Raw genomic sequence first — 18,680 nt, forward strand, 5'->3', positions numbered from 1 at the left:
CCCACCACTGCGTTTGTGGGACGGCTGCAGTAGCTTAGTTTAACCGGTTTGACCAGCAGGTGGAGCTGTAAGCACGGACAGAGGAAAGTGCCATGGGCCACATTACATAACTGTTAGTCACTGATTATTATCATTAGGGCCTAATCATAAATAAAGACGGTTAATAAAGATTAGAACGCAGTTCACGCGACATGACAGCAGAAAAATGAATGAATGAGATTTTAATACAGCGGAGTGAACAGCGGTAAAACAATAAAAAAAGATGAGAAGTATTTTTTCTGTGACACATCAACATAATAATAATAATAATAATAATAATAATAATAATAATAATAATAATAACAATAATGGTAATAATAATAATAACAATAACAATAATAACAATAATGATAACAATAATAATAATAAACAGAGGAATCAGAACCAAGCGGCAGAGAGTCTGAGCGTCTCTGCATCCAGCATCTCAGACCGGGCTCGGTGCCAGAGAGATGCGGGATGGTGCAGGATGAGGATGGGGAGGGGGGTGCAGAGGGGTGGGGGGTGGGGGTGCACAGATGCCATGTGCCTTTACATAACAGCAGCTGACTCCGGATACAATTGGATGAGAAACCGCTGGCAGCAGCAACAGCAGCAGCAGCATCCCTCCGCTGTGTGCCGCATTCCCCAGAGCCTGTCAGGGAGAATAACAAGGCCATGGAGGGGGGGGAGTGGGGGTGAGGAGGGGGTGACGCAGGGTTAGTGCATATACTGGGGCTTTTTTAGTGCCCGGTCAGTGTGAGTGAGCCGCTGCAGTGAATCAACAGAAATAAAGAATCAAAACAGTGATTGAGGGGGAGTGTGTTTGGTTATTAGCTCTACCTGTCCCTCTCCGGTAGGCGGTGATAACGGGGGGGTGTGATGGGGGGGCGGAGCCGCTCGGACATGAGTAAATGACGTCAGCTCCCAGGTCGCCGAGCAGTGAAACAAACATGGCGACAGAATGGAGCGGGCAGCAGGGTTACATTCTCACTGTCATTATCTGCCTGTGGAGCGCGGTAGGCGGCCGGACAGAGACCGCTGCGGCGGCGGCGGCGGCGGCGCGGTCCGGTGTCAGCGGCGGCAGGGCCAGCGGCGGGAGCCAGGTGCTCGGCATGCGGCTGGAGAGAAGCGACAAACCCTCCAGCACCAATGACGACGGTGTCATCCAGGTGACTGAGGAGAGCTCCGTGCAGCTCCGGTTTTACGGGGTGCAGCTCCACTCGGGCGCCTGGACGCAGATTCGCTTCATGGAGCTCACGGACGGCGGCGGCGGCGGCGGAGACGAAGAGGAGGATGAAGAGGAGGCGGTGGCGGCGGCGCGGGGCGGCAGCGGCATGATGGACGCGCCGGACAGGACTTGTGCTGATTTCACGAAGGACATCAGCGTCGGGACCTTCATGAACGTCAGCAGTCGGGGCACGTCGGGGCTGCTCACCGTGCACATTAAGCCGCTCCGCAAGAGCGAGCCGCAGAAGGAGTATGCCCTGTGCACGCCGAGCTCGGACGGGAGCAGGTGGGTGCTGCTGGGGGACAGTGATGGCAGGATGCTGGTGCTGGAGGAGAAGAAGTCCCTGCTGCCCATGTGGCTGCAGGTCATCCTCATCTCCTGCCTGCTGGTGCTCTCTGGGATGTTCAGCGGGTTGAACCTGGGGCTGATGGCCCTGGACCCCATGGAGCTGCGCATTGTGCAGAGCTGTGGCACCGAGAAGGAGAAGAAATACGCCCGGAAAATTGAACCCATCCGCAGCAAAGGGAACTATCTTCTCTGTTCGCTGCTTCTGGGTAACGTCTTGGTGAACACCACCCTCACCATCCTCCTCGACGACCTCATCGGATCAGGTCTGGGAGCTGTGGTTGCCTCCACCATTGGGATTGTCATCTTTGGTGAGATCGTTCCCCAGGCGTTGTGCTCCCGCCACGGGCTGGCCGTGGGCGCCAACACCATCCTGTTAACCAAGTTCTTCATGCTGCTCACCTTCCCGCTGTCCTTCCCCGTCAGCAAGCTGCTGGACGTCCTGCTGGGCCAGGAGATCGGCACCGTGTACAACAGGGAGAAGCTGGTGGAGATGCTGAAGGTGACGGAGCCCTACAACGACCTGGTGAAGGAGGAGCTGAACATGATCCAGGGAGCTCTGGAGCTCAGGACCAAAACCGTAGAGGATGTGATGACGCCCTTGGCAAACTGCTTTATGATCCAGGCGGACGCTGTGCTGGATTTCAACACCATGTCAGAGATCATGGAGAGCGGATACACTCGTATACCTGTGTACGACGACGAGAGGTCCAACATCGTGGACATCCTGTACGTGAAGGACCTGGCGTTTGTGGATCCGGACGACTGCACCACCCTGAAGACCATCACCAAGTTCTACAACCACCCTGTGCACTTTGTGTTCCACGACACAAAGCTGGACGCCATGCTGGAGGAGTTCAAGAAAGGTGTGTCAGCAGATGTGTGTTTGTCTGGCTGAATATGTGTGTGTGTGTGTGTCTGTGTGCGTGTGTGCGCGCGCGCACATTCATAATCATCACCATAACACTGCAGCAGCTGTTTTCTCTGATAATCCTGAACTGAAATCAGGGTCTGGGTCGGTTTAGAATGAAAACCTGCAGCCATCACTGCATCCACACACAAACACCCCCCCCCCCCCCCCCCCCCCACCCACTCACCCCCACCCCTCCGCCCTGCAGGCTCTGTCTGTATTGATCAGCACTATTGATGAGCGGAACATCCCAGTGAGCAGTTAAACCCATGTGATGCACAGTGCAGCCGACAACACGTCTGGGCACATCTCATCCAGGTGCTCACCGTGAGTCACACGCTCTGGTCCTGAGTCTGGGAGGTGTCATGGAAAAAGGCAGTAAAAATAATTCATGTTCACAGTTTAATATCAAACCTTATATTTTTCTTCCTCCTGTTATTTAGAGGGCAGCTGACATTTTTGGTTTCAGCTTGATGCTTTCAGTGAGCTGGGGGTTTGAAGACGACGACAGATAAGACATTTATGAAGCGGGTGATATCTGCAGCATCATCAAAGATTTCATGACTGAACAGTTTCAGGCTCCTCAGAGATAACACCGGCAGAGCTGCAACTGGATCAAGTCTTTTGATGCTTTCACTTTGTCCAATGTGAGAATATTTTGCATGACAGTGATCTGAATATCTTCAAACTACTGATCGATCAGCAACACATCAGCACGATAGCACAGCAACAGTCTCCAGGAATCAGGACATGTAGACCATCAAGTAACACAAAGCAACAAAACACAGCAACACAAAACTGATTCAGAGCAGCAGTGAAACAAACATAAGGTCCGATCATTATAAGGCTGATAACATGTTAAATGTATAACATCATAAACACAACACTGAGCTGGACGACAAAATACAAAGTGGATTTAAAATAAATGTCAGTGCAGGTGAAGTGATCAGATGTTGTGTTTGTGCTGTAATGATGTTGAAATGGTGGATTCACTGACCGCACTTCCTGTTGTTTCTGAGAACTTTGACAAAACCGTCAGGAAGATATTTGTCGTTGTGTTCAGGCTGTGACGTGACTTTGATTTGGGTTTATTTGTTTGTGGAGGGTCAGAGTCAGTGGGATCATGTTTGTGTCAGGTGTGTGTTTAACACATGTCAGCACGAGGAGCATCTGAAGTCTGTGAAATCACAACAAACCCTGAACATTTCACTGCATCAGGTTTGTTTTCAGTTCATTAGCATCAGCGCTTCATATAATCAGCAGGCTTTTATTCGCCGTCACTGGATTTCACTGATGATCATCTTCAGTCAGAGAGCAGGAACCAATCAGTCAAATCAGCTGCTGTGTCATTTCTGATGGGATGAAAACCTGCACGTTCAGGTGCGTAGGATTAGTGTGGGAAATCTCTGCGCTGATATCCACACCTCGAATACAAAGCTGGTGTCAGAACAGCGTCGTAGCTGCAGTGAACTAAAGCTTATTATTTTGATGACGATGCTGTTTGAAGAATTCAGATGTTTGGTTTCGTCCAACAGATCAGATCAGGTTCAGTTCACTGACACATGTGACAGAAAAGCATCAAACTCACATTTTAGTGCTGTTCCAGTGAGCGTTCATACAGCTGAGGTGCCCATGAGCAAATCACTGATGTGAACCTGCTGCAGGGTTGATGACCGTGACCTCTGACCTTCCTGTGGAGCGTAGGGCAGGGACTGAGGGGCAGAAACCGGATTCTGTAGCGTGTTATGAGTCATCAGCCTGTGAACTGGCCCCTGACACGATGAGTCATCATCATCGTCATCATCAGCTGCTCTGAAAGCAGAACACGCTGACGCCATGTCGGCGCTGTGGCTGTGTAAAAGCACCTCAATCCCACAGCGATCGTGTTGATTCAAAAACTTTATTCAGCTGTGTAGAACGAAGCTGTGTGATCGAGTCTCACATGTGACCAACAGACGTCTTACATATTGTCTCTTGCTGTGTTGAACATCCACGCTCAGTATCAGCAACCAACATGGTGTCATGTGTTTTTTAATGAGAGCAGCAGAGAGCGGAGCCAGGAGCGGATTAATCTGCTGTTTCCCTCTTTCTTCTCGGCCTTTCCCTCGGGCTGCCTCTCCCTCCAGTCTCTCCTCTTTATCTGGTTTTGGCACTTCCTCCCACTCTTGTCTCTCCAAAGCTCTTAGTCCAGTCTGGGCTATATTAAGGCATCAGTCCGTCCTCCCGGCAGTCAGGATAAATCCGCTGACAGATCGAACAGCAGCGTGACGCCGCTCTGCCTCTGAAACAGAAAAACAAGAAAGGATGTTTTCATCCAGCAGGGCCTGAGCGTGTTTGAAGGCCAGCTGCTGAAGTTTAGGAAGCAGCCGCCGCAGAGAAACTCACAAACTTCCCACCCTCCCTCGTCTTTTAATGCTGTCCTACTTTCCTGGCAGTTGATTTCTTAACAGCCTGGTTTGTGAGAATAAAATCCTAAAATGTTGCTCTGTGCTTTTAGCAGTTCTCTCATAGCTGGTTATAACCTTCAGGTGATCTGTGTCCTCACCAGGTAAATCCCACCTGGCCATCGTCCAGAAGGTCAACAACGAGGGGGAGGGAGATCCTTTCTACGAGGTGCTGGGATTGGTCACCTTGGAGGACGTCATCGAGGAGATCATCAAGTCCGAGATCCTGGATGAGTCTGACCTTTACAGTGAGTCAGCGCTTTGCTGGTTGTCGACCGTGACACAGAAACAGATGTCGACACATAGAAACACACTCGTTTTCAGAATCCTGATTCAAACCAAACCAACGCGTCTGTGATCTGATCGATTTAATCAAACGTAATCAGAGAGTTTAAAGATTAAACTTGATTTTAACCCTCGGTCGCCGTCGGCTGATTTTAGAATCAGGCAGAATGGGTCACGTCACTTGATTGATTGTCAGAAGGATCAATGACCTTATATTCACTGCAGTTTGGTGACATGTCACTAACGTGCAGTCGAGGACCGTGTTGTGTTATCATTTCTCCCACCACCTTTATCTTTCTTTCTTTCTTTCTTTCTTTCTTTCTGTAGCTGATAACAGAAACAAGAAAAAGGTTGATCCCAACAAAAACAAACGTGACTTCTCCGCCTTCAAGCACGACAGTGACAGTAAGGTGAAGATCTCGCCTCAGCTCATGTTGGCGGCTCATCGTTTCCTGGCCACAGGTGAGCTCTGAGGAGGCGGCAGATAATCTCACGGCGAGCAGGAACAGATTTGTTTCCCAGTCATTCAGCAGACGGGTGTTTCTGTGCAGGTGGATTAACACCGGTCACTGTGGGACCGATGCATCGTGGCCTCGGTGTGAACTGACTCAAAGGCCTAAATAATCTCTTGATGACTTGAAATGTTTCTTGAATTTGAAATTTAAATTCAGATCACGTTAGACGAGAGCTGTTGCACAAAATTACCACCAAGATTAAATGTTGGATTGTTTTATTTACATATTTACCTGTGTAGCTCACCTACTGACCAGTTTCTTAAAAGAATCAATATTCAGTGTGTAAAAGAGGCTGATTCCATCAGTCAGAGCAGAGACGAAGACACAGAAACCTGAACAGCCGTGAGATGAAATTCTGTAACTGCACCTTAAATCCAGATCTGTCTGAGGAAATCTTAAAAATCTGATTTAGAAAATACAAAACTGAAATTGTGCTTTGACGTCTTTGTCCTCCTCCACCCTCCCAAGAGGTGAGTCTGTTCAGCCCGTTCCAGATCACAGAGAAAGTCCTGCTGAGGATCCTCAGACACCCGGACGTCATCCAGGAACTCAAGTTCAACGAAAGCGACAAACGCTCGCCGCAGCACTTCCTGTACCAGAGGGGGAAACCTGTCGACTACTTCGTGCTCATTCTGCAGGTGAACACACATTTGCACAGACACACACACACACACACACACAGATACACACAGACACACAGACACACACAGACTCACACAGTAGAATGTGGATGCTTCATGGTTTGATTTAAACTCTTTGTAAGTTCCTTTTGTGCGTATGAATAATTCACGATGCTGAGTCTGCCGACATCGTTCTCGTGAGGCCTGGTTCACATCAGCACGTGGTCCAGTCCGCTCGAGTCTTAAACCTGCCTGAGGGGACGGAGTGAGTCCGACTGGATAATACAGGTCGACCTGTGACAAACATGGTTTAACCCAGGTCACTGCGTCAGTGTGGGGGGAGGAGGGGGGGGGGGCAGGGGGGTATTAGCACACATGCAGGTGCTAAACATGTTGACCTTTTAAGACATGCATGACATAAGGTCATTAAGAGTTAGTTTTAAAAAACGCTTCATTCTTCTGTAGCTCTGATGTTAAACGCTGCAGACGGAGGCCGGAGCTGTTCAGAAACTATCGGCACACTCTTTGGCTGGTGGCAGGATTTTGATTTGAAACAAATAGCTGCTGCTCTCATGGGGGGGTGAGGGTGAGGGTTCACTCATAGATCCTCTTACATAAGACAGAGACCAGTCGAGGGGAGAGAGGGGATTGAAGGGTTAAGGAGGATGGAAAAGAAGAAAAGCAGATGAGAAGAGACAGTGAAACGGAGAGCACAGCCGAGCATATGGAGTGTGACATAAAGAACAGAGAGGAGAGGAGAGAAGGGGAGGAAGGAGGAGAGGAGAGGAGGGGAGGAAAGAGGAGAGGAAGGAGGAGAGGAGAGGAGGGGAGGAAAGAGGAGAGGAAGGAGGAGTGGAGAGGACACACTGTCAGTCAGTAAATCCCTCCTCTGCACCAGGAAGAGAGAAACAGAACAAAGAGGCAGGGAGGGAAGATGATCACCACACACACACACACACTCACACACACACACACACACACACACACACACACACACACACACACACACACTCTCATATAGTACATGTGTGTTTTTTTTTGTCAGACTCAGAAATCATCTGTTTAATAAAAGTTGATTCAACCTTTTGATCATTGGAGGCTGCAGGCGTTTCTGTTCCTGCTCTCACTGACATACATGGGGTGGACAAAATAATAGAAACATTTCTCAGTGTTATTTATATTGAGTTTTGAGTGGTGGCATACATGTCAGTCACACACACACACACACACACAGTTTCCTTTCATCTCAGTGTGTGTTACTGCTTGTTTTAACTGTGTGTGTGTAAATGTTTGTGTATCATGGATGTTGTGTTGTGCCGTGTCTGAAAATGTGTGTTAGTACATGGAGGCTTTGTTGTTGACACCTGAGGTGTGGATAAAGTGACTGCAGACACTCAGCAGGCAACCTGAGCACAGCTGCTCCTGTTCCACCAATGAACTACATATATGTGTGTGTGTGTGTGTGTGTTTGAGGTAAAGAGACACTGGACCCTGGACGAGTGCACCTGTGGCAGGATGTAATATTTATAGGATGTCGAAGTGTTTGTGTTACCTGCCACAGGAGCAGAGTTTCTGTACTGACACACACACACACACAGTGTCATTTACTTTCTGAGTGTTGCTGTGTGTCTCTCAGGGTCGAGTGGAGGTGGAAGCTGGAAATGAAAACATGAAGTTTGAAACCGGCCCGTTCTCCTATTATGGAGTCATGGCTCTAAGTACACCGTCCCTGGGTAAGTCAGTACATACATACACACAAATACACACACACGTACATACTCAATATAAATCATTCTAATAAACAGAAAATACAAAAAATGCTGCAACACTTTCAGTCTTTTTTTTTTTGTACCAAGTTTGCAGATGAAAAACTAAATCTCCAACGGTATTTTATTTTGAAAGGACCGGCACGCAGTGTGATTAGGTTAGGATAGACAGGAAGCAGTTTAGCACTTTGCGGCCTCTGCTATGTGGCGCTCTGATGTGTCCCTGTCAATGTTTTAACAGTTCATCATTTTTTAAAAGTGAAATTTAAAGATAATTGTTATTTTTTATTTGCTGAGATGGAGCTGCGCTGCACACTCTGCAGTCTGCGCTCAGAGCAGTAATCTGTTCTGTGAGCCGCTGTAAAACCAGACAGAGGGGGTTTCTTGTGTCCAATTTAAATATAAAACTTTATTTCCCCCCCCAAAAAAATCTGTGTAAATTTAATGTCAGATGCTTCAGTTCGTGTTTATCTTCACTTTACTGACAGTAGAAATAAAATTTGATGTGGTGCAGTGGTGTGTTGGATCAGCGGGGAGGCAGAGTCCTGACAGCAGACGCAGCACGCTGTTACATAACAGGCTGTTTTCCACGTCCCTGATTATGCAAAGTTTACACAAACTGATGCAGCAGACTGAACTGAATGCAGGTTTTTACCCTAAAGGAGGAGCTGTGTGTGTGCGTGTGCCCGTGTGTGCGCGCGTGTGCTGTACGTTAGAGCAGGTGGCAGGTGTTGGATGATGTAAGCCTACCTGAGAAGGCCACAGTGCAGCTCGGTGGTGTCAGTGCTCAGGCAGCATCTATAAACCACATCGTGTTGTTTGGTTGGTGGTGAAGTGACTGAGTCACCGCAGACGTTGTGACTCTGGCGACTCCTGGTGGTTCCGTGTTGTAACTGCTGATAAAATGTTTTTCTTCTTCTTCCCTGTCGACCTGTTTCTGTTTTCCTCTCTGTCCTGGATAAACTGCTGTCTGTGCTTCATGTGCACATTATGCAGCTCCGTGTTTGTGCCTGTGCAGTGTCATGTAAATGCAGCGTCAGATGTATCTGTCAAACACCTGACCATTTCTCATCCTAAATTCACTGTGGATTTTTAAATTTAACTGTTAGAACAATTGGTAACGTTTTATTTTACAGGTTCAACTCATTTCCTGGAAAAAAAAACGTTGATATTTAGCTGCAAATTCCAAGAAAAGCTGAAGCAGTTTGGTTCTAACTCTGAGGGAAGTGTTCAGCGTGAAAACAGCTGCTCATTATGTCAGTCGGGACAGGTGAGGACTTCTCACAGCGTCAGTGGCAGACACCTGTGTCTCCTGTCGTACTGATGTGTTGATTCTCAGTGGAGCCACGTTTAGAAAAACCTCCACACTGATTTTTAAAAAATCTATCTAAAGAGAAATAAACACACAGCGATGTGATGGACAGTGTGATGGACAGTGTGATGGACAGTGTGATGGACAGTGTGATGGACGTGCAGCGGGGCTGTGATTTACTCTCTGCTGAAGTGAACAAACAAAGCAGCTCATCTCTCTCTCTCTCTCTCTGCCCCCCCTCCCCCTCCTCTCTCTCTCAGCCGTCACCCCCCCTCTCTCCCCATCAGTGCCGTCCCCCCCTCCACGACGCCTCTCTCTTAAGAGGTTTTCTCTGTTCTCTCGTTTCCCAGGTAAACGTTTACTTTCATGGGCCCGGGTGGGGGTGAGGGGGTTGGGTCCACTTTTAATCCGATCGCACCATTTTTACTTTTTCTCATCATCTTCAGAGCCCTGATCCAGCAAGTACACGCTCATAGTTTCTGAGTGAACGCTGCCCCCCCCCCCCCCCCCTCCTAAAAACAGGGGCCTGTGTGATGTTATATAGTTCACAGGGCTTCGTATCATTCATTCAACAACAGAAGCCAAGTGTCTCAAATGTTAAAGCTTCTGAAGTAAATGGACACTGACTTGCTCTTAGCTAACTGACTGACTGAGGAATTGTTTCCACACTATAGTAGGTTAATCTGTAATGAATATAACAAGTGGTTACAGCCACATGCTCAGGTCGGTGTAACAAGCTCCCTCTGCACAGGTGAGGATGGAGGCAGGGTGACGGGCCTGCAGGTAGGTGTTCACTGCTGATGACGCCCTTCACGTGGGCAGGTGTTACCTCTCAGCCTCACCTTATTACACCGTGAAGTGAATTGCACAATCTTGCTGGATGGGGCTCTCGATGCGACGCCCTCTTAATTTCTAACCCTGTCACCGCCTCCTCCCCTTTATAACCACCGATCTGTGGTCAGATTTTCATGAGCGGGAGAATCTGACCTCAGGCCTTTGGTTAAAGGAATAGTTTGTCATTTTGAGAAATAGCCTATTTTCTTCATTTCTTTCTGAGTGTTAGAGAAGAACTAAACCACTTTCACATCGTTCTGGTTGGTGGATTTTGTTTCAGTCTTTATTCTAAGCTAAGCTAATTAGCCGCTGGCTGCAGCATCACAGTAACAGACATGCAGGCGGGATCAATCTTCTCGTTTCACTCTCAGGAGGAAAGTCACTCAGCAGAATTCCCAAAATGTCGAACTGTTCCTTTAAAACGTTCTCCCGTTCCTCCCAGCTGATCTCCGTACCACGCGGAGCTGAAGTTCTCTGATCATCACGAGCGTCTCTCTCCTTTAACACAACCCCCGTGAGACAGATGACAGGGACACTGTCCTGCCCCCTGCGTCACCTTCCATGACATCACCGAAACCAGCCAATGAGGGGAGGGGGTTCCGCCCCTGAGCTCAGACTCACCTGTTTTAGCCACAAAATGCAGAAACGATGCGCTTCGCCTCATCGCATGTTTGTGGCGCTCACGAGTGACAAACGCTCCTCTGCGCTGTCACTCACTCATTGACACTGATGTGTGTGTTGTGTGTCCGTGTGTTGTGTTGCAGTGTTTTCATGACGCCTGTTCAACATCAGTTGGCTGCTTTCGTTTTTTCCCACTTTTCTGACACAGTCGTGTTTTCACATCATTTTTCTCTGTTGTTTCTTGGTGTGCGTGCGTGCGTGCGTGCGCGCGCGCGCACGTGTTTGATTTCTATTTATTTATTTACTGTCCTCAGCCTCTTGCTCACTCTCTCTCCCCTGTCACTCCCAGAGTTCCGTTCTCCATCACACGGGGGGAACCTGAACCGCTCAGCGTCTCTGAGCTGCACTGAGCGCGGCCCAGAAAGCGGCTCAGTCGGCGGCAGCCACACTCAGATCCCGGGCACCCCCTTCCAGTACATACCGGACTTCTGCGTCCGAGCTCTCACAGACCTGCAGTTTGTCAAGGTAACTCTCTTTGAACTGATGCCAGGTCGGTTTCAGCAGGTAGCAGTTTACTGAGGAAGAGGTGGGCCGCGCTGCGGTGAACCGCTCCGTCCTCCTGCGTCTCACTGCTGCTGTGTTGTCCCCCCTCAGGTCACTCGTGCTCAGTACCAGAACGGTCTCCTGGCGTCCAGGCTCGACAGCACGCCGCAGTCTCCGGAGGGGAGTCACACTCGTCTGGACACGTCTGCCTCTTTGCCCCCCGTGACGCCACCGGGGACGCGCACTCCGCTGCCGCTGGCCACGCCTCCCGCCAAGCGCCCGCCGTCCAACACTCAGCCGACGCCGCCGAGCAGCCGCACCTCCCTGCCCCAGACCACTTCCTCCTCCTCCTCGAGCCGCAGGCCGAGCCAGTCTCTACCACAAGCTACTCCACCGCCGAGCAACCACACCTCCCTCTCCCAGGCCGCGCCGTCCTCCGTGAGTGCGGCACCGTGCAGCCTGAACCCCCTCCCAACTCTGTCCTCCAAGTCCCAGCAGTCCCCGCCCTCTGCTGGCCCCGAGAACGGGCCGGGAGAGACCACCACTCTGCTCAGTGAGCAGCAGAACTGCGTGGGCCCCCGCAGGCCCAGCCACACCCAGGCGCACCCCCACTCACACGTCCACACCATCAGTCACGCACACACAGAGAGCACCATCTAACCCGAGGCCCTGTGGGGAAACTTCACTGGCTCTGATTCTTGTTCCTGTTTGCTTGTTGTCTCCTGAACCTTTCGGAGGGAAACTGAGGATCAACACATCGTGTGTGTTTTGTAAACAGATCCTCCTTTATCCCGCCCTGCATGCCCCCCAACCCCACCCACCCCATCACCAAGAAAGATCCAGAGTAGAGTACAGAGGGCAGAGGAGCAGGGAACACGAGTGAGTATGGTGTAAAATGTTGGCAGGGTTGTGTGTGTGTGTGTTTGTGTGTTTGATTTTAAAGGATCCGTTCACCGAAACTACAAAAACACACATTTTCTAACAGTTTCTTTTGCCTCCACCTCACTATGATATAAATATAATAAAGCAGAGAGGCCACCAGGGGGCGCTGCTCCCTTCAACAAACATCGACCAAAAATTCCTCGTTCGTTGTATCTGTAAACAGAACATGAGGAGGATTTAAAATTTCAGTTTCACGTTTAGTTTTTAGTGTTTCCAATGTTTCAGTCAGGCATCTCAGCACATACAACTGGAGCTGCAACGATTAATTGATTAATCAATCAATCAATCAGCTGATTCACACAAAATTAATCAGCATCTATTTTGACAATTGATTGTGTTTACTTTTTTTTAATGGCCAACATTTGCTGTCTTCAGCTTGTGAAAAGTGACGATTTGATGCTTTTCTTCGTATTATTCTGATAAGGCGAACATCTTTGTAATGGTTTGTTGCAGCTCCGTGCAGAACTTTCCTTTTTTTTGTAATTTCTGTGAACTGACCCTTTAAGTCATCACCGGTTAGACATCAACAGGAAACTTCCAGATCATTGCTTCATCCCTGCCACACAGGTTAGAGAAGCTGTTTTTATTTAGTTTGTGTCTCAGTTTCATTTTACAGGAGAAGTTTTATTTTCACAGAGTGTGGTTTTACGTTCGTCTGTGTTTGTGGGAGTTGAGACAGTTTTTGTTCAGGCAGAGTCGTGACGGGTGTGAACACATGAATTCATCTGTGTCTCCTGCCTTTGTCTGTGCTGTCAGTGAGTCAGTCCACCGAGCAGCACGTGGACCAGGTTCACTGCACTGAGCAGCGTCTGCTGTCTGAAGTTCAGTCAGACCAGATGATGCATGGAAACCATGCTGTAGGTTTTAATGAAAAACAAAGAAATGAAAGAAGGCTTCATATTAACTGGTGAAAAACAAAATTCCAAACTTCTGCAGCATGAAAAGGGAAATAATCAGCATTCACATAAATCACACATGGTCTGCAGCTCAGAGGCTGAAACTTGCGCTAACTCTGGTCCTTTTCTCTGGTCTCTGTTACTCGTGCTGTGAAGGTGGGAGTCTTTCTGACCTACCTCCCGACCAAGGCAATATGTTTTAAATTATTTAATTTCCAAGAGTGACATTAAATTGAAATATTTATTTTATGTAATATTAATTTATATGTATTTGACATTCAGCTTGTTGTTTTATATTTTAGAGATTTAATTTATTTTTTCTTGCTTTGGTTCTTGAAAACGCTGCACACATCAGAAGACGTTAACTTCACAGACACTGTTTATTATGAACAGTTTCCACTTAACATCTCCACTAAATATTCCTCACTGTGAATGGAGCTCGGCCCGACACCGGCTCCTGCTCAAAGCTTCACAATGTCAAGACACGAACGGCTCACCACGCTGGCTCTGAAGCGACGGACTGAGGTTACAGCTGATGTCAAACCTTTGGGCGTCACTGTGCGTCTAAAAACCCGGTTTGGGTTGAAGAAACAGGACAAGTGACATGAAGACCAAATAACCCAGAGCAACAAGTAGTTTAGTGCTTACAAGCAGTTCACAGCACAGTTGGCCGACTTTTCAGTTCATCGCCATCTGCTGTGCAAATTTAACGAGGGCATTTCTGCGTATTCTCTGCACAAGACGACTTTATTACAACACACCAGACAAAGTGCTAATGAGTGAGCTTCAGATAAGCAGACCTGATATGAGAGTGGTGTCAGTCTTCTCATCCAACTCTGAGCAAGAAAGCGACTGTCCGACCATTCACTGAACCTGTGTTTCACATGTATTTATTAACCTTTGAACAGGAAACACAGGGTTAAGGATTGACGCTGGAATATCAGGTTAACATCTCGAGAACACTTACAGCACAATAACTTGTTGATTTAATGGACAACAAACATTCCACAGCATGTCTTCACACAGACTCACACCAGTGACGTTCACCGTGTCTTAACCTGAGACTGAAACACTGCTGTTGTTTTTCTGCAGCTGCACATCATTTTCCACAGTTTCCATACGGTGTGTGTGTCTGAAGGGCATTCCAAACCAGGGATTAATTCATATACACGCCACTTGACACAGTGTGAAGTACATTTTGATGTGTGTGTGTAAATGACATTGTACCTATTCAACCCGTGTTTAGAGCAGATGAGCAGTCGGAGGACGTTGGTTTGTGCTCCAGTGGACTGAAGACGCAGAGATAAAGAGATTAACGTGAAGTCGGCTGAAGCAGCTCACTCCTCCCTCTGCTGTGTGGGTGATGGGCTGAGCTGAGAGGTTAAAGCTGCTAGCATGTAATCTACCTATTTTTCCTATGTATGCAGTGATACGATTTAAGAGACTGTAAAGATAAATTATTTTGTTGGTGATTTAGTGGAAGATATTTATTTGAAAAGATACAAAAGAAAAACTGTTGTATAAGCTAGCACTGATTTGAAAACACTTTAAACTTGAGTTATGTAGCATAAGTCTGAGAAAAGTGAATATTCCAAAGTGTTTTTCCTTTTTGTGGGATGATTTCTGGAGTGAGATGATCGTGGCTGGATTACCGACCGGGGAAATCAGGCTCCCACACTGCAACCCCAAGAGCCCCAGGTTCACCGTGTGCTGGTTTCTAGTAGACTGATTAAAAATGAATTGGGCACATAATCAACTGTTAAGGGCATGAATGTTGATTTTCTTAACCTAAAGTCTTGTCTTGAGGAGAATCCCAGAGGCAACATCAAATTTTAATACTTAATTATTTGAATTTTGTTTCCACGTGTTGCATATTATTAAACTGATTTTTGCTTTATGAAATGACAGAGGGACAGAGGGAACCTGAGACCGGGCAGTATCCCAGCACAGGAATCCAGACACGGTGCACAGGAGTGGGAAGAATGGGGTAGTTCGTGGGGCCCCAGCATATCTGCCCACCTTATAGGTAAATCCAGCCATGGATCATCACTCTTTTATTCAGCAGGACTCACAGAGCTGAGCAGGAAAACCATTAAATGCAAATACACAGTGGACATAGCCTTACCCTGTATTGGAAGAAAATTTAGACCTGCCTGCTGGTTCATATAGGTCTCATGTAGCAATTGGTCTTATACTGGTTTCCAGTGAAGCCACTGGTTGGCTGTGTGACTACCAGTTTGTGTACTGGGAAATGTGAAAACACTCGTTTGACTTAGTAATGTTGTATTTATTGTAAGCATTGTATTTATTGTTGTTTTTTGTTATAGACGTGCACCTGAAGGTGTGGTTCTGTGAAACGGGCTTCCAGCTGTGAGACACAGCTTTTATTGGGTTAATTTACCCAGAAACACTGTGTTCAGGTCTCTGACTGCTGTTTGTGTTATATTACTGTAAATACTCTGTACATGAAGACATGGGCATTCGTGTGATGCTGAGAGAGAGGTTAAAATAGATCTATTTATAAAGAGAGACGGTGTTAATTACAGTTTTATTTCCATTGTTTTATTAGGAAGGCATTGCATAGCAATAAACATTGCAGAGTTGACCTCAAGAAATAATTTACTCCTCCCATCTTCTGTAGCTTCCTTCTGTTTTTCTGTCATTAGACGTGATAACCAAAGCTTTTTTCTCAGCCAGAATCTTTGCTCCTCTCCTTTCCCATCCTTCCCATTTCCTGTCATCCTTTGCTGTCCTGTATCTCCCCGTTTCTACTCTCCTCCCATGCTCCCTTCTCACTTTTCACTCCTTTTTCTCATCTATTTTTCACCTAGCCCTAATCTTGACTCCACTCCCGCAGTTCAGATGTATTGAAATTCCTCCAGCTTTGACTGCCGGTCCAATCGGCTAAGCCGTTTTTATTGTCCCTTTTCTTAAAAGGGGCAGGAGCGGGACTTATCAGCAGTTCCTGCAGTGTTGTTTTTAGCCCTGCAGCAGTGTGATGATTAGACCTGTACAAAGGTTAAATATTTTCTGGTGCAGAGTTTCTCAGGCCAGTGAATTTTCCACGCTGTGTATCATTCACAAGTGAACTGTCTGAGGTTTGATGCCTGTGGAACGATACAGAAACCAGGTGAAGAGCATTTCCCCAAAACACGTTTCTGCATCTGTTATCATTCATTTTAAATATATTTAGGTTAAGTTTTTGAGAGATACTGACACAGTATTTTCAAAGGTTTGAGAGTTGCAGTGCTTGAGATGATTCAAGAACCTGAAATAAAAAAAAGAATCACAAGTAACCATCACAGTAATACTTAAAATTCCTAAACTCTTGTACTGAAGTGAAATTTAATTTTCCTTTTTGTTCCTCTGGGGTATAAGCAGAATACCTGGTTGGTGGTTTTTGATATCCAGACACTGCTGCAACATGTTGGACTTGGATGTGATTTTTTTTTCTTTTAATGCAGTGGTTGAGCAGAGATGGAGGAGCACTTCTAAACATGGATTGTGTAACTTAAAGCAATGTGTACATACTATTTTATAACTACTGTCAGGCATTTGAAGAAATCTATGAGGTTAATAAACCTGAGATATATTTCTCTATAGAAAACCTGTCTTTGTGATTCATATAAAAAAAAATTTTGGCTGGATTTTCTTGCCTGGAGCGAAGTTTTCAGCTGTGTTTTCTTTGTTTCTGCGCAAACTGAATTGTTTCACATTAACTTAAGTGAGAAATGTTTACAAGACGTTTACAAGACGGTGGATTATCGAATTCTGTTGTCAAAAGGAAGCTGGTTATTATATACGTCATATTTTAGTAAGACCTCAAAATATAAGAAAAAAACGTCATGTTTTTGGCCGATTTTGACGCCTTACTATACTATGTCGTTTTTTATGACATTTTGAGGTCAAAAAAAATTGTGACTTTTTTTTTCCGATTTTGAAGCCTTACTATACTATGACGTTTGGAGGTCAAAAAAATTTTTGACTTTTTTTGTCCGATTTTGACGCCTTACTATACTATGACGTTTTTTATGACTTTTTGAGGTCAAAAAAATTTTTGACTTTTTTTGTCCGATTTTGACGCCTTACTATACTATGACGTTTTTTATGACTTTTGGAGGTCAAAAAATTTTTTGACTTTTTTTGTCCGATTTTGACGCCTTACTATACTATGACGTTTTTTATGACTTTTGGAGGTCAAAAAAAAATTTGACTTTTTTTGTCCGATTTTGACGCCATACTATACTATGACGTTTTTTATGACATTTTGAGGTCAAAAAAATTTTTGACTTTTTTTGCCCGAAAAAAACGCCATACTATACTATGACGTTTTTTATGACATTTTGAGGTGAAAAAAAATTTTGACTTTTTTTGGCCGATTTTGACGCATTACTATACTATGACGTTTTTTATGACATTTTGAGGTAAAAAAAAAATTGGACTTTTTTTGGCCGATTTTGACGCCATACTATACTATGACGTTTGTTATGACATTTTGAGGTCAAAAAAATTCTTGACTTTTTTTGTCCGAAAAAAACGGCATACTATACTATGACGATTTTTATGACTTTTTGAGGTCAAAAAAAATTTTGACTTTTTTTGCCCGAAAAAAACGCCATACTATACTATGACGTTTTTTATGACATTTTGTGGTCAAAAAATTTTTTGACTTTTTTTGTCCGAAAAAAACGCCATACTATACTATGACGTTTTTTATGACATTTTGAGGTCAAAACAAATTTTGACTTTTTTTGGCCGATTTTGACGCCTTACAATACTATGACGTTTTTTATGACATTTTGAGGTCAAAAAAAATTGTGACTTTTTTTGGCCGATTTTGACGCCTTACTATACTATGACGTTTTTTATGACATTTTGAGGTCAAGACATTTTTTGACTTTTTTTCTCCGATTTTGATGCCATACTACACTATGACGTTTTTTATGACATTTTGAGGTCAAAAAAAATTTTGACTTTTTTTACCCAAAAAAAACGCCATACTATACTATGACGATTTTTGACTTTTTGAGGTCAAAAAAATTTTTGACTTTTTTTGCCCGAAAAAAACGCCATACTATACTATGACGTTTTTTATGACATTTTGTGGTCAAAAAATTTTTTGACTTTTTTTGTCCGAAAAAAACGCCATACTATACTATGATGTTTTTTATGACATTTTGAGGTCAAAAAAAATTTTGACTTTTTTTGCCCAAAAAAAAACGCCATACTATACTATGGCCAAAAAAAACGCCATACTATACTATGACAATTTTTATGACTTTTTGAGGTCAAAAAATTTTTTGACTTTTTTTGCCCGAAAAAACGCCATACTATGCTATGACGTTTTTAATGACATTTTGAGGACAAAAAAATGTTTGACTTTTTTTGGCCGATTTTGACG

General features: G+C 45.6%; 1 protein-coding gene across 1 annotated transcript; it reads left to right on the forward strand.

Annotated features, from left to right (window-relative positions):
* Window positions 1-929: 929 nt before the first annotated feature.
* Window positions 930-12,126, forward strand: LOC121196008 (metal transporter CNNM4). Its single transcript, XM_041059775.1, has 8 exons — window positions 930-2,457; window positions 5,050-5,193; window positions 5,558-5,692; window positions 6,214-6,383; window positions 8,002-8,098; window positions 9,704-9,793; window positions 11,248-11,423; window positions 11,553-12,126. Exons 1-8 carry the CDS (start codon window positions 930-932, stop codon window positions 12,099-12,101), a joined length of 2,889 nt encoding a protein of 962 aa, XP_040915709.1. The 3' UTR covers window positions 12,102-12,126.
* Window positions 12,127-18,680: the final 6,554 nt, after the last annotated feature.

Source organism: Toxotes jaculatrix, chromosome 16, assembly GCF_017976425.1.
Source record: "Toxotes jaculatrix isolate fToxJac2 chromosome 16, fToxJac2.pri, whole genome shotgun sequence".
NCBI classification, from domain to species: Eukaryota; Metazoa; Chordata; class Actinopteri; family Toxotidae; genus Toxotes; species Toxotes jaculatrix.